This window comes from Artibeus jamaicensis, unplaced genomic scaffold (genome assembly GCF_021234435.1).
Source record: "Artibeus jamaicensis isolate MK-2021 breed Jamaican fruit bat unplaced genomic scaffold, CSHL_Jam_final scaffold_847, whole genome shotgun sequence".
NCBI classification, from domain to species: domain Eukaryota; kingdom Metazoa; phylum Chordata; class Mammalia; order Chiroptera; family Phyllostomidae; genus Artibeus; species Artibeus jamaicensis.
Genome location: NW_026522057.1, coordinates 11,520,969 through 11,537,073, shown reverse-complemented (window position 1 = coordinate 11,537,073; position 16,105 = coordinate 11,520,969). Strand labels below are relative to the sequence as shown.

Below are 16,105 nucleotides of genomic sequence, written 5' to 3'. Positions count from 1 at the left end.
GATTAAACAGGAAATAAGCTGTGTCTTGATATACAGTGTTTTACTAAGAGGTCTCCCACTACTCTTGCTACTAAAGTTCAACTTTGTGCCTTATTTTTTGCCCACACTTGAAGGGTGTTTTTGTTGGGGGGGGTTGGTTGGTTTGATTTGGTTTCATTTTTAAAAATGTCAAGGCCTTTCTTGACTTTTCCACATTGGGTATTAACATTTTGGGGGGAAATTTCATGTTCTCTTAATATAGAAACCTGCCATCTTCCCATGGTATATGCTTATCTTCCCTACTCTCTGTGATTCTGACTTTCTATTTCATTTTATTCTAGGGATATGATGATACATATGCAGAACAGAGTTATGAAGGCTACGAAGGCTATTACAGCCAGAGCCAAGGGTGAGTCAGGCAGTAGAGGTTCTGTTTCTTGTCTTAGGGAGGGAGGGAGGGAGGGACTGAGAGATTTAGGCAACACAAATCTACGGAGCAGTATGGCTTACTTTTGGGGGGTATGTCTTCTAGCTTTGGACATCTGTAAGGCACATACTTGAATCTACAAGTTTGGATAATTGTGAATTTTAAATTATATTGTAGAATCTTAGAATAGCAGGTGAAAAATTTCTGAGCTGTTACTACATAGAAACAAAGGGAAAATGCCTTTAAATTATTTTGATTTATTATTTAAAAATATCATAGTCACATTGAAGTTGTGTAAAAGTTGAAGAGGAAACTATAATCCCACCACAATAATTTAGCTTCTTTTCTGCCCTTTACTTTAAAAACTTTTATTTATATGTCTCTTATCTGCATAGATAGACTGAAAAGATGTCTCATAATTCTACAGTCGGGGACAGAACAAGTCCCCGACAGGACAAGAACTTTTTCATGTTTGTTTATTCTCTTGCAGTGAGCCCTCTATATACATGTGTATGTACATTATGGTCCATTTGTGGTTGTGCTTTTCCACTTTAAATTGTGTGATATCCATTTTTCTTTGCTATAGTTTTTAACCTTTTTTAAAATAAGTACATTGTTATACATGCATTTTGAAGGGGGGAATGAATATCTTCCTGTATTATACACGTAGTAAAATGACTGAACTATGGGAATATTTGAGAAAAAGGTAAAATTGAAATATAGTTACTGTATGGCTCTCTAACACTCTGTCTTTGGCTTTTAGGGACTCAGAATATTATGACTATGGACATGGGGAGGTTCAGGATTCTTATGAAGCATATGGTATGTCTTTATTTCTGTGGTGGGGCAGAATGTGCAAGTAAGTGCCTGAGAGAATGCTGGATTATTGGGGATCAGGCAGTCACACACCTAAGGAGAACCCTTTAAAGGCCAAGTTGTTGGTAGATGTAATAATAGGAATCCTACCCTTCCTTAATTTTGTGGTATGCATTAGAGATAAGGGTACTGTTTCTTTTGAAAGGATAAGCGTATGTCCTGAACCAGGGCTCCAGTTCACCTTGGTCTGGGTAGAACAGCAGACATTTAAGCCAATGTTGATTTTTTTTTTTTATACTTTAAGCTAGGAGATGGCTAGACCTAGTTTATGTTACTGGGTTGGGCCTTTGTTGCCGATACTTAGGCCACATTGATGGATAATAAAAACTTAATTATATCCAACTCTAATATTCCACTCTACCTTATTTTTTTAAATGATTTTTAAGATTTTGTTATTTTTCAGAGAGAGGGGAAGGAAGGGGAAAAGAGAGGGAGAGAAACACAGGTGTGAGAGAAGTACCAATTGGTTGCCTCCCTTACGCCCCCAACTGGGGACCTGGCCCACAACCCAGGCATGTGCCCTGGCTGGAAATCAACCTGAAACCCTTCAGTTCGCAGGCCAGCGTTCAGTCCACTGGCTGACACAACACCAGCCATGGCTCTACCTCACTTTCAAAAACAATTTTGGATCTCATCAAAAAGAATCCCAGTGTAGAGGAGATGATAGCTGAAAGGGACTTAGGTTATAAGTACCTAGCCAGAACAGCAGTTTGGGGCAAGAGTAGCACCTATTAGACTCAGGTTAGAGGTTACAGGGGCTCGAGCCAGTTCAGGGTAGTACTGGCCTAAGATCCTCACTGTCTTAAAGATATCTCAACTCAGGCCCTGGTTGGTGTGGCTCAGTGAATGGAGTGCCAGCCTGTGAACCAAAGGGTTACCAATTGGATTCCCAGTCTAGGGCACATGCCTGGGTTGTAGGACAGGTCCCTAGTAGGGGGTGTGTAAGAGGTAAGCACACATTGATGTTTCTCTCCTTCTTTCTCCCTCCCTTCCCCTCTCCAAAAGTAAATAAATAAAATATTTTTTTTTAAAGATATCTCAACTCAGTCCTTGATCCCAGAAGAGAGCTATAGGAGCTGGAATGGCTATATGACCAAACTGTCTTCCCTGAAGTTTGTTTAAAAACACATTGCTCAAGAGCCAATTAATGGCCTCGTGTTAAATTGGCCTCAGAGGGAGTACCATATAGCAGTAAATGCAGAGAGAGAGTGCAAGCAGCCTTTTACATGTGATGTATTTTAAACATACCTGAAGGAATTTCAGAATCTTTGCCAAAGGATTCAGCAGTTGAAAGTTATTCTTGTTTTTGTTTTTGTTTAAGGTTTTTTGTTTGTTTGTTTGTTTGTTTTTAGAGAGGGGGGAGGGAGGGAGAAAGAGGGGGGGAGAAATGTCAGTGTGTGCTTTCCTCTTGAATGCCCCTACTGGGGACCTGACTGGGAATCAAACCAGTGACCCTTTGGTTCACAGGCCAGCACTCAACCCACTGAGCCACACTAGCCAGGGTGACAGTTCTTAAGATACTAGTTGACAGTCTCCTACTACCCCTAGCTGAAAAGGGGAAAACTGTTAGGGCCTCCCACAGACGGACAAGCTGAGCTTAACTCCTCAGCATAGTATATAGTAGCCAATCAGCTGCTTGCCCAAGCACACTAGCTGCTTACTAGTTCCAGCTAAATGGCACTGGTCAGTTGCCATTAGTAACACTACACTGCTCTGCTCTGCTCATATGCCACTATTCAGAAGGGTGGTGTGGTTGCTCTGCAGTATTTCCCTCCATCAGTGAGGCAGCACAATGGGGCCTCTGTATGTGTTGACTAAATTGCATTTCTGTTTCACTGGATAAAAGATTGGAATGAAAGAGGCAGACTGCTTCTTGTGCTCCTGGTATGATGTTGCCATGGTTAATCTGTTCTGATTTCTGCCTTTATAAACAGAATTAAACAAATAAACTACCTTGTTGGTACCCAGAAGCAACTTGGAAAGTGCTGGACATGTCTATTACACAATGCATAGAAATAGGTTTAGATAGGATTCTGTGTGACCCTAGATCCATATGGGTGATTTTAAACCTATAGTGATGGAGGCAAATGTTCGTGAATGCAGACAGCTGGAGAAATACTTCAGGAATGAACTGGCATGGGTCAAGGGTAGTAGTGAGTGGGAAGAATATGCTTATAAATACAACTCATTGTTATGGAAGGTCAGCTCTAGAAGTAAGTGATTCTCTTCCTCAGCCCCTTATCAAGAAGGAAAACTATTTGAGGATATTACCCATATTGTCTGGCTTCTCTTGACTATTGGCATAAGAAAGGGAATAATGAAATCTCCTGATCAGCTCTAAACACGTTTGATTGCACTTCCCTCTGCCAGAGCAGTGGACCTCAGTTCTGCTGTTGGAGGCCTCATGGGAAATGGTCCTTCCTTGCTTTTCCCGGAGGGCCAGAGGACACTTCTCTATAAGGAAACCTGATTTACTATTACATGGAAAGGCAGCTGGCAGCTTTTATTCATAAAGACTTCCACTAGTTCACCTTAACCTGAGACTGATTGTTTTGGAACACGGAAAGGCATTGGAGACCCACTGAGATTGAGTTCCTCACTGTCTCAGCAAGTGTTGGGTTTATCGAGGTTTGGGGGCTGGAGTATAGATACATTGCCTGTGGAGAGCCTCTGTGCCGGAGATTACACCAAGCCCTTTCTGAGCTGTTTCTGTCTGTCGACTCAGAACTGCCCTCCAGTTGGGAAATTGCTTGAAAGCGGCTCAGGAAGGCGTAGTCGAGGGAAAAGCACGGACCACTGGGGAAGTGGCAAGACATTGGAAGCAGAGCAGTGTTTCTTTTTCTTTTTCTTTTTTTTTTTTTTTAAGGTTTTATTTATTTACTTTTTTTAAAGGTTTTTTTTTTTTTTTTTTTTTTAGATTACATTTATTTACTTTCAGAGTGGGGGAATGGTAGGGAGAAAGAGAGTGAGAGACACATCAGTTGGTTGCCCTCACACACCCCTTACTGTGGACCCAGCCTGCAACCCAGGCATGTTCCCTGACAAGGAATCAAACCAGCGACCTTTTGGTTCGCAGGCCAGCGTTCAGCCCAGAGTCATACCAGCCAGGGCCCCAAGCAGTGTTTCTTTACCAGGTGACTTACCCCTCTGCTCGTCCCCAAATCCTGTTAGCATATGATTCATAAACTGTTCTTGCTTTCCCTGTAGGCCAAGACGACTGGAATGGGACCAGGCCATCACTGAAGGCCCCTCCAGCTAGGCCGGTGAAGGGAGCGTACAGAGAGCACCCATATGGACGTTATTAAAAACAAACATGAGGGGAAAATATCAGTTATGAGCAAAGTTGTTACTGATTTCTTGTATCTCCCAGGATTCCTGTTGCTTTACCCACAACAGACAAGTAATTGTCTAAGTGTTTTTCTTCGTGGTCCCCTTCTTCTCCCCACCTTACTCCATTCTTAACTCTGCATTCTGGCTTCTGTATGTAGTATTTTAAAATGAGTTAAAATAGATTTAGGAATATCGAATTAATTTTTTTAAGTGTGTAGATGCTTTTTTCTTTGTTGTTTAAATATAAACAGAAATGTACCTTTTATAATAAAAAAAGAAGTTGAGTTAAAAAAAAAAGGCCACAAACCTGTTAGTTTCAAAAGTGACATTGCTTGCTTAAAGGTTCTGAAGTTAAGGCTTGTTAACTTTATCTTAGTTTTGATTTGAGGCATCCCGCATAGTTGTAGTTGCAGAATCCCAAACTAGGCTACATTTCAAAATTCAGGGCTGTTCAAGATTTAAAATCACAAACGTTAACGGCAGTAGGTGCCACCATGTAAAAGTGAGCTCAGACGTCTAAAAATGTTTCCTATAAAAGCACATGGCGGTTGAATCTTAAGGTTAAATTTTAATATGAAAGATCCTCATGAATTAAATAGTTGATGCAATTTTTAACATTAATTGACTTAAAAACAACAAGATTAGGTTTGTAAAAATGACTTTTTCATTATGTGGGTTTTGAAATCTAGCCCCAGACATACAGTGTTGAGAGATACTTAGTGAAGAATAGGTTTTGAAGTGGTTGATTGGGGGAGAGGGGCTGGCTACCTAAATTGAATTTGATGCAGAGCTTTTTAGCCACAAACTATCTTTCAATAATAGTACTAATAATTAAAATTTCAGTATTTAAAAAGACAGAGTATTTTGTCCATCTGAGATTCTGCACTCCATGAAAAGCTCACTTGGACACTGGGGCCAAAAGCTGATGGTTTCTTTAGTTGACGGTTGTCAATATTGAACTGTTCCCAAGGTAGTCGAGTATGTCTCAACACTAGCATGATATAAAAAGGGACACTGCAGCTGAATGAAAAAGGAATCAAAATCCACTTTGTACATAAGTTAAAGTCCTAATTGGATTTGTACCATTCTCCCATTTTGTTCTTGGAAAATTAAATGCTACATGTGTAAGTCTGCCTAAATAGGTAGCTTAAACCTATGTCAAAATGTCTGCAGCAGTTTGTCAATAAAGTTTAGTCCTTTTTTAATCAAAGTAAATGTGATGAATTGTCATTTTTGTGGGTGGACAATAAAATAGTTTTCTCTTTCAAATAAACTTAAATTAATTCTAAAGTTAATGGGCTTGTTAAAAGTTGGAGACATTCTTAAAAGTGGTGGTGGGGATTTTATTTTAAGTTTACCAAAAAAAGTTTTATCGAGTTGTTAAGTTTTAGTTTAAAAATAACCAAAGCTTTTTCACCCCCTGGAAGTTGTTGAAAACAGTTTTATCTAATCCTATCACAAGATCTAAGTTCTGGAGAGAGAAACCCGACTAAACGAAAACTTGGATTGGTTTCCATACAGAGGCGTCAGTATTTCAAGTGCCAGCCACCCTTGTTTGCATCTCCTGTAGAGCCCCTAGGTGGTCCTAAGAGTGACACCAAATGATCTCTGTGAGTTTGGAAAGGGATAGCACCTGCTTTTAGAGATGACAATTCAGCAAACCCTGGGTGCCCTTAAGAGTTTCCCTTCTAATCCCAGGAACACTGTTAATAAATCTGCTGGGTTGGGGCAGGGTCTGGTGTGATAGGCTGGCCCCGCACTCCCTCCTGAGATCAGGAGGAAATGATGGAATTGGTTGGCCCTGTTTCCCCTGCGCTGTCAATTTTCAGGGTTTGAATGCCTTCTCTAAGTGAGCCACCTAAAACTGCTCGGGGGTGAAAAATCCTCTTGTATGAAGTGCCAAGCTGCCTGCAGCAGTGCATGATGGACTTTTTTTTCTTTTTAAAACACACCAACAAAAAACTGTATTTGTAGATTGTGATAAAGTGTAAATAACTGAATTTTCAACCATGGTTTGAAGTCAGCTTTCAGGGCATTATGTCTTGTTTTGATGAAAAGAGATCACTCTATACCCCCCTTTTTAAAGGAAAATTATCGCAAGAGAATCAGGATGTGTAAAGCTAACATGCATCGCAAAAAACCAAAGGTAACCTAAATGTCTGATTTTAATAGCACATATTTCTCTTTTACATAAACTGTGACAGCAACTTGCATAAACAATTCTTTAGCTGTTAATTTTAATGTTAAAACTTTGCAAAATTTGTTTAATAAAAATAGCTGTAAAAAGAAAAACCATATGCTGCCGCATAAATTAGCCATAACTCTTAATAATCCTGCCCATCACAAGTGAACTGTAATGTAACCTGGGCACAAAGTCTGACATCTTAAATGACACAATGTAAAATTTCAATGACTGTAGATTAGATCTGCTCCCCAAAGTAAAGCTTTCTGCTCAGCTATTTTAAAATGTACAAGGATGAGCCCCTCTAGGTCCCCATATTGATATTCATAATGAAATGTTGCTTAAAGTTTCCTTAAAGTTGCATGTTTCTCTCCTGTAATGTGTAACTGCATGCAGGATCTCTATCTTTTATTTTGTATGTCTTTAAAACTTCCTCATCAAAAGAGTGATCTCTTAATTCTCCATTTTCAGGTCATCGAAAACTGGAGACATTTCCTGGCATAGAATGGGTAGTGAAGACCCCTGTCAGGTATGTGAAGGTGGCTTTCTATTAAGGATGTGGGACTTTTATCCTAACTATAAAACGGTTCTGCCAAGAGGTGGCCTGGGAGGTGACCAATGGGTGACTCTTTTTGTACATCGTTTGTATCATATTTACAACACGACTGTTTATATGTTTGTTTACAGTACATATGGAATTTACTTGTAATGACTAGCAGGGTTATTGAATCCCACTCTCATCTTGTCAGTAACCTAATAAGGCAGTGTTTCACTTGGAGTTCACTGGTTGTAAGCAACAAAATGACTGGCTACTGTAAACAGAAGGGAATTTATTAGAAGGATGTTAGGTGCTCACAGATTTAGTGTAAAGACTAGGAAATCTGGCTTAGGAACCATAGTGGCTGCAGAGAACTGAGGCAGCACTGTTAGGCCACAGGAGTGGTCCTGAAGTAGCAATAGCTGCTTTGTAAACTCTAAGCCATGTTTGGTTTCTTTCTCCCTCAAGATTCAAGTTCTACGAAGGGAAGCCAGACTGGCTTAGCTCGAGTCATATGCCCGTGCTCTAGCAGTATGCTGCACAGTGTGCAGTAAGAAAAAGGTCATTCATCAAAAGTCAGGGTGTTGTTAGGAAGGGGAAATGGATTCTGGGCAGTGAAAAAACAATCGTCCGATAATATATGTATTTTGCAGAAGTAACTGAGACTCAATTATGTAAAGTAACTTCCCAGGGTCATGTAATTAATTAGTGTTACCAGTAGTCAAGCCCACGTTTATGTGTTACCAGAACCTAACACCTTGACACGTGTACAGTGCTGTACTGCTTCTCATCCAAGGAAAGCGGTATTTGCTCCCGCTTAGGAGAAACCCCTAGTAGGGGTATTATTTTATAGTAGAAAGGACATAGACCTTTCTGCTATGACAAAAACCCAGAGTTGAATCTATAATCTATGAGCTATCTTTTGCTTAGTGATCTAAAATCACTTTCCTTATTTCCACACCTAGGAAGGAAGATAGTGATAAGGTGCACCTCTCAGCAGCTGGCAAACTGAAGGCTTTCTACATATAGGCCAACCAATTCCATGCTTTATACATAGTACATATTAGTGTTCTTTCCCTAAGAAAGTTTAACCCCCTTGTTTGGGTAGTTGGGCTCATGCTGACAACTCACTAAGCCTTCCTGTTGCTTGAAGCCATCAAGGAACTAACTGGATGGTTTTTCCCTCTGCCCCTGAGTGGGTTGTTAGGGTTGTGATAGCACTGAGGAGACGAGATCTACCTAGGTAAGACAAAGGCACTTAAAGCCTTTGACAGAGAAATTTGCCTTCTTGGACACCATTTCTTCCAAGCCCCCCTCTGAGCCAGGAGTCTCTGAGATTTGGAGGCTAAAGAGAGCCATTTTTCTTGAGCATGGTGTAAGAGCACCCTGAAAGTCCTGAATATGGTATTGGTCACATGAATTGTAGGAAAATTTAGGGGAAAGCCCATGAATGCAGAGGAGTTAGTCTCCAGTCTGCCTACGGTAGTCGGAAGGAACAGCATTTGGGGGAAACATCTTTCGTCGTTTGGCCTGTAGTTTGTGCTTGGAAAAGCAAGTTCCGTTGTTGGCACACCAGGGTCTGTTTGTGATCTGCCTGTCCTGGGTGTGTAGTTTAGTCAGTCGGTCCCAGTGGTTTCTGTAACTTTCTGTCACTAACTGTGAGCTTACTATAGTTCCGGATGCTAATTTACAGCCAGGCAAGACTGGGACATGTCCTGGCTCTTCTTCAGCACGGCCTTTGACTTAGTTTTGACAGAAAGAAAACCCTTACCCCTTGTCATTTATCACCAAATGAAGTTGGTAATAATAATTAACATTTATCACTTATGTATCATGATATATTCTAAGCAGTTAATAAGGGTTACCTCATTCAATCCTTTCTACCTTTTTCTTTTTAATTAGATAAAATTCACAAACATAAAAATATACCATTTTGCCCTGGCTGGTGTAACTCAGTGGATTGAGCACGGGCCTGTGAAGTAAAGGATCGCTGGTTTGATTCCCAGTCAGGGCACATGCCTAGGTTGTGGGCCAGGTCCCCAGTTGGGGGTATACAAGAGGCAACCATACATTGATATTCCTCTCCCTCACTTTTTCTCTTCCCCTCTACAGATAAATAAATAACATCTTAAATAAATAAGTAAGTAAGTAAGTAAATATGCCTAAGTAAATTGTATGACACATGCCTTTTGTGGCTGGTGGCTTTGACTCTGCGTAGTGTTTTCAAGGTTGATCCAGGTTACAGCGTGTCCATACTCCATACTAGCGAGAAACACTGCTTCCAAAAGCAGCCCCTTTTGTTTTGGACAGCTCCGAGTGTTGGAAGTTTTCCCTTATGTTAAATGAGTCACTCGAGAAACTTACACTGGCTTTTCTTTGGACTCATGAATATCCTTTTAAGTATTTGGAGATCATTTTCATTTATGTTTTTCCCCAGCTCCAGAGTTATTTGTTAAGACTTGCTTAGATCTAATTTGAAGCAAAACTAAAATTTGGATTTTCTGTGCCAGTTGTTTAATGTTTGCTCAGATCTGTGTCAGGCCCTGTTAAACATCTACTACAAGCCCAGTGCTATCCCTACCAATTTGCAGCTTTTGATTAGCTTCTGTGAATGTAAATTAAAGACATATTAGGGTTAGTGAGATATAATTCATATACTATACTACTGACCCATTTAAAGTATACAACCATTTTTGTACATCCAAGTCCATTTTCTGCGTTGTAAGTGTGCTGCTTCTATACAATACTATGTTGACACTGAGGCCATTATAAGATGTATTATTAAGTACTGCAAAGAAGGAAGACTACCAATTAAACCAACACCTTTTTGTACTGAATGTAAGATGCATCCTGATTTCAGACATGTTAAAATCTGGGGGGAAATGTCTTCACTACTGTGGCATTTTGTCATTTTTAACATTCTTCACTGTGTGCCGTGCCTGTCTTCTCCACACGTAGAGTAGCTGTTATTATCCCATTTTTATGCAGTGATGAAACAGGCCCAGAAAAAATAAGTCATTTATCCAAGGTCATGCAGCTGTTAAATAGCACAGTTGAGACTCAAGTTCAGGCAGCCTCATTTTAGAGTCTATGATCAGTCTTAACTACTAGATTATATTGGAATTGAGAAGTTTTACCCATAAGCCAGAATCATCCCAGGAGGCTTGTAGAGTCATTCTGTATCCTGGAAGGAGGCTTATTCTGCAAGAATATTAATTACTAATGCAGTGAACATTTGCTGAGGTCATTTAGGCTCTTGTGCTGGCTGTGCTCAGTCTACAGCAGTTTAGTCTCTGCCTTCAAAAACGTCTAATGGGGACAAGTAGGTCTTACATAAGTTATGGTAGTGTATGATCATTTCTGTTGCTGAACTGAGTGAGTATCAGGGAGCCTGCAGGAGCTGCTGAGAGGCATAGGGAGTGCTGGAGAAGAGGAGTAGCAAAATTTAAGTCTTAAATTTTGAGTCTTAAAGTATAACAAAGAATTTACCAGAAAGACATAGGTGAGCATAGCACTTTACTATGGCTTCAAACAGACTAATTTCAAATTCTGCCTCCTCCAAAGCCACCAGCTTTGGAATCTTAGATGAGTTATCTTCTCTTAAGTCTCAGTTTTATCATCTATAAAATGGGGTAATAATCATTTTACAACATTGTAAAAACTGAGCAAACTAATATGTGTAAAACATTCAACATGATATGTAGGATGCACCCAATACGTTTAACCATAGAGGCTGGAAGAATAGGTAAATGTTAGGCAAGAAATTTGGACTTTATTCTAAAGTTTAGGGAGCTTTTGGAGGCTTAAGAACAAGAAACCCACTTGAGTTATTAGCCATTGTGCTGGTGAGGTAGCTAAGTAAGGGAACCGGAAGAAAAAGCCATCTCTAAGTGGCACCACTCCTTCGTGGGAGCATGAAGGGGACAGTCTCCCCTCACCGAGCATTTCTTCCTGTCTCCTTCTTGTCTGAAGGCCTTTTGGTTCTTACTCAGAAAGGAAAATCATCTCTCCTCTCAGATGGCACTGGGCTACATGAGGGTAGGTTGTTAAGCCTTCACCAGGTGTTGTCTTCCCACTTCCTGTTCCTTTCACCCACCCTGTGAATTGGAGGCCAAAACTCTCCGAGTCTCCACTGATAGAAACTGCTCTCACCCCTCTGTCCTAAATGAATGAAGTGTCTCTGCCAAGCTCCCAATTCTGTGCTCTGTGCTGGGAGTGTCATATACAGCATCCCATTTAATTCTCACAAACAATCCTATGAAATGAGGGTTATACTGGGAAATGAAAACTGATGTGTACAGGTCAGGATGACCACAGGTTCCAAAAGCTGGGTCACAGACCCAGGTCTTTCTATTCCCACTGAGCTGCCGCCTCTCTGTTTAGAGTGGCAACAAGATCAGTTTACACTGAAAGTAGTTCCAGCTTTGGTGTACAGGATATGTGCCCCTGGCTTGGTTTCCATATTCCCGGACGTGAAAAAATTGTATCCTTCTAAGCACATACTCATATTCTTCCTCCCTCCCTCCTTTCCCCCCACCGCCCCCGTCCCTTCCAGACCCTTATCTACCTTTTGCTCTGCAGATTAATAGTCGTTGCATGTTTGAAGCTAGCAAGCATCTGATGAATATTTAATAGTCTTGAGCAGACAGGCTGGATACAGCTGTCTTGAGACAGCAGCTGTTGGGGGGAGGGGAGGAAGTGCACTGCACTGCCTAACTACTTCTTTTGTTCCCTGTCCTAGCCCTTTCTTTCAGTGCGAAGACCTATGGTGGGCACTGCACTCTAGTCCTGGTGTGGCCTTGTTGCTGCCCTGGGCTCCCCAGTATGTTACATTCCAGCAGCAGACCAACCCCCTTTTTTAATTTTAGTAAAGTTTACATTCCCTGACATCTAGAATCAGTTTTCCAACCCCTGGGCTGAAGGCCTTCTACTCTATGGTCTGTTCTGCCAACTGCAGCTTTCTTTTCTAAAAGGAAGGAGATTTATATCAGGGAGGGACCTGAATTTCATAATGATGCTGCTGCTGGGACTTAGCCTCCTGACATTCCTTGATGACAAATGCACTAGCCTGTCAGCAGTAGGTGTCCTGCTCATTCCTAGCCTCAGCTGTGGTGATCGTCTTTGGCTGCGTTCCCGGCTGGCATTAGGCAAGGGAGTTCTCGGGCAGGTACGAAAGTTATATGCTTCCCTCACCTAGACCTAGGGAGTGTTTTGCTTTAAGGAGGCCTTACCATTTCCAGGGAAAATCTGGGGAGGTCATGGGGACTCCTGAAAAAAGATAGCCTATTTGAGTTGTTTCTAGCCAGAGTGAGGCATGGCCAGGCTGTTGCCCCAGATTAATCAGCTGGATAGAGCACATTGACAGAAACTCAGGCACTATTTGTTCATACTCAATGTTAAGATGCCTGAATTAGCTGTTAACCTCTAAAGCCCACCTTGGCCCACCTCAGGATAGGCAGTTTCTTCCCCGCAGCCCCATCTCCCGGGTCTCCCTAGGCACCATGTATGAGAACTTGAGATAAAAAGCTTTTGGGTTCAAATACAGGGTTAATTCTTTTCTGGGGGTCTTCTGACTCCTGCAGGTTCATGCTTCCTGTTCATGGCCTGACTTCAGTTACAAAATGCTTGCTACCCATCTCAGGCTCTTTAGGGTTAAAAGGTAGGAAACAAATTGTATTTGCCTTTGAGAAAGGAATACCTATGCTCTGATTCTTCAGAAGCTTCTCTCCAAATATCAGTACACATGGCTCCTTTTATTCATTTTTCTTAATATAATCACTCATAAATCAAAACACCTACTGCGTGCTCCATAGACACTGGAGAGTCAGCGGCAAGTGAACAAGCTAAAATTGGTCCCCGACCTTATGGAGGTTACCGTATGTTTGGGGAGACAGGCACAAAACAGATAGTACTCTCACAAATAACATCAGTTGTGATCATCAGTTCTGTGAAAGAAAAGGAACAGCGTGCTATGAGGGCACAAAGCAGGGAGCTTGACCTAATGGGTGATTTCCTTGAGGAAGTGATGTTTAAGCGGACATGTAAAAGGAAGACTTAGCCAGGTAGAGGGCGCTTGGGAGAGGGTTTGGGGAAAGGGCATGGAGCACATTCTAGGCAAAGGGTAGGACTGAGGCAGGTCGACGGACAAGTAGGAATCAGGACCTTATTCTGTGGTCATCGCTGAACACGACTGAATCGCAGAATGAGGGATGGGGGATGACGTGATTAGACTTCTGCTTTATAAATTTAATTTGTTTCTGAGTAGAGAATGGGTTATAGTCCAGGCAAGAAATGAAAAAGACCTCTAGTAGGGTGATAGAAGTGAAAGTGTGGAGGAATAAATGCATTCAGGAACTTTGAGGAGAGAGAATGAATATCATTTGGAGGTCGGTTAGATGTGGGAGAAGAGGAGGGCTCCCAGGTTACTGGTTTGAACAACTGGGAGAATGGGAGTGCCGTGTTTTAAGAGTTGGAGAGGTCAGGGCCCCGTCCTGGGTCACAGGCTTAGGGTGTATCTCTTCTGTGGGTAACCCTGATTATTGGGACTGGGATGAACCCCTCATAAGGCCAGAAGAGAGGGACCCACTAAACCTAGCACTGAGGTACTGGAAGATGCCTATTTCCCCATTTCCTTTCTTTCAAAGGCTTTTCAAAAGCTCTTTGTTCATCTGTGTCTTTTTGACATCTCTGGAAGAGCAGAAAGCATTTTACCCTTTGTATAGCCGGAGGTCCCAAAGCTTGTATAAGTAAAAGCCCCAAAGGTTCACTTGATTCTGCCCTGGATCACTTAGCTCAGGAATGGTCAAGCCTGGGAGATGGGAGGTATGAGGGTCCCACTGCCTGACTGACATGAAAAAAGAGCTCATAGGCTGTGGGCTTCTCATTTCCACTCTTCTGCACCTAGGAACCTTGTACTGAATGAAACAACTGCAGTTACGCTGTGGGGTGGGGAGATTATAAAGGAGGCATCCTGGCCATGTGGGAGGCTGGGAAGGCCCCTGATGTGACAGCTTCATGTTTCTTAATTTTCTGCCTGTGTCTTTGCAGCTTCCCGAGGACTCTGGAAACCGGGAGAGCTGCCTGCTGTGTCAAGGCTGGCCTGAGGGCATTTGCTGAGCACAGAGAAACCCAAGAGAGATCAACAGTCTTTTCTCACCCATCTCTTTGATCTGTCTGATTACCCACAGAAAGCCAGCCAGGATCCCCTAAGAGTTTCTAGGCCCAGAATGTAGTGCTCAGGGCTGCAGGGGACTGTGATACTCACAGTTAAACATGCTCAGAACTTGAAAGAGTTGAAGGGAACTAACAGTATCCTCAGTATGGCATCCTAAATCTGAATAAACTGGCAACTCCTACTGTGTCATTCCCAATTTGCCTGCTTCCCGGTAGCCTCCAGCAGATCTGGCTAGAACAGCCTACCAGTACCCACCCCCACCTCCTATTCCCCTCTCTGTCACACCTGTGTTGTGGGTGCCAGCCCGGGAGCCCTTGGACACTTCCAGAGGGCTCCCGGAAAGAGACTGGTCGCCACCTCTAATAAGCTGAGGAAAGTCGAGTGGGAAAGTTCATTTACTTGGGGCAAATTATTTAAACTCTGCACCTGTTTTTCTCTTCATTGTTGATTACTAAACTTGTTCAGAAAGCTCTTCAAGGGTAGGGCTTTCCCTGTACTGTATCACTCCCCCAGCAAACATCCAGCACTGAGGGGCTCAATAAAAGTTTGGTCAAGTGGTGATGAGTGGTCCCACTCTGGTAGCTTCTATCAACTTTGGGAGAGAGCCAAAGCCACCCCTGTGTAGCCCCCAGGGGCTTCCTTCCAGTTGTATTAGGCTACTAGCTGTTTACCCTTGTGTTTCCTCTTGAAGGACTGGAAGGTCAGCCATTTGATACAGACTTCTGGTTTCTTATGACCTAATGTCCTAGGCTGGTTTCACACTGAGCTTCCTGCGAGGTTAGGGACCTATTCTACTGCACTCTTCCCTTAATGCCTTCTGCTATTCACCCTAACAAGGGATCAAGGGGAAGGGCTAAGTCTGGGGAGAAAGCCTGTCTTTTTTTTTTTTTTTTTTTAATTGATTTTAGGGAGGGAGAGAGAAACATTGATTTGCTGTTCCACTTAATTTATGCATTCATTGGTTGATTCTTATATGTGCCCTGACTGGGGATCAAACCCACAACCTTGATGTATATCAGGACAACGCTCTAATCAACTGAGCTACCTGGCCAGGGTGAGCGTGTCTGCCTTTTAACTGAGCCTGGGGTGTTGTAATCTTAGATTTATTCTTAGCAGGAAAGGGATATTGAAATCAGTTGATTTACTTTGGGCAAGTTATTTAACCCCTGAACACATTTTTATCTTCACTACTGATTACTATGAATAATACCTAATAATTTATTGAATGCTTAGTATGTACCGGGTAATATGTCAAGCATTTATATTTACTGTTTCACTTAATCCTCCAACCCATTACACTCATTTCACATGTAAGAAAACAGGTTCAGCCCTGGCTGGTGTAGCTCAGCGGATTGAGCGCGGGCCTGCGAACCACATGATCGTGGTTCGATTCCCAGTCAGGGCACATGCCTGGGTGGCAGGCCAGTTCCCAGCAGGGGATGCATGAGAGGCAACCATACATTGATTTTCTCCCTCTCTCCTTCCCTTCCCCTCTAAAGATAAATGAATAAAATATTTTAAAAAGAAAACAGGTTCAGAGATACATAAATGTACCTAAGGTTGAAAAAAGGGAGCTATTAGATTTTCATAGTCCCTGCT

At 42.1% G+C, this 16,105-nt stretch overlaps 1 protein-coding gene across 2 annotated transcripts in view; it reads left to right on the top strand.

The window, feature by feature from the left end:
- Positions 1 to 15,065, top strand: part of KHDRBS1 (KH RNA binding domain containing, signal transduction associated 1) — a 35,538-nt gene extending 20,473 nt beyond the window's left edge. The window contains exons 7-11 of one of the 2 annotated variants that reach the window (XR_005083093.2): positions 321 to 388; positions 1,170 to 1,228; positions 4,490 to 4,682; positions 7,266 to 7,323; positions 14,380 to 15,065. Coding sequence is in view for 1 of the 2 variants with exons in the window: in XM_037149393.2 (XP_037005288.1) it covers positions 321 to 388; positions 1,170 to 1,228; positions 4,490 to 4,587 (225 nt within the window). In the remaining variant the exon portion in view is untranslated. Of the gene's footprint in view, positions 1 to 320; positions 389 to 1,169; positions 1,229 to 4,489; positions 5,833 to 7,265; positions 7,324 to 14,379 lie in introns of those variants that run through there. The other variant, XM_037149393.2, reaches the window with a different exon arrangement.
- The last annotated feature ends 1,040 nt before the right edge of the window (positions 15,066 to 16,105 follow it).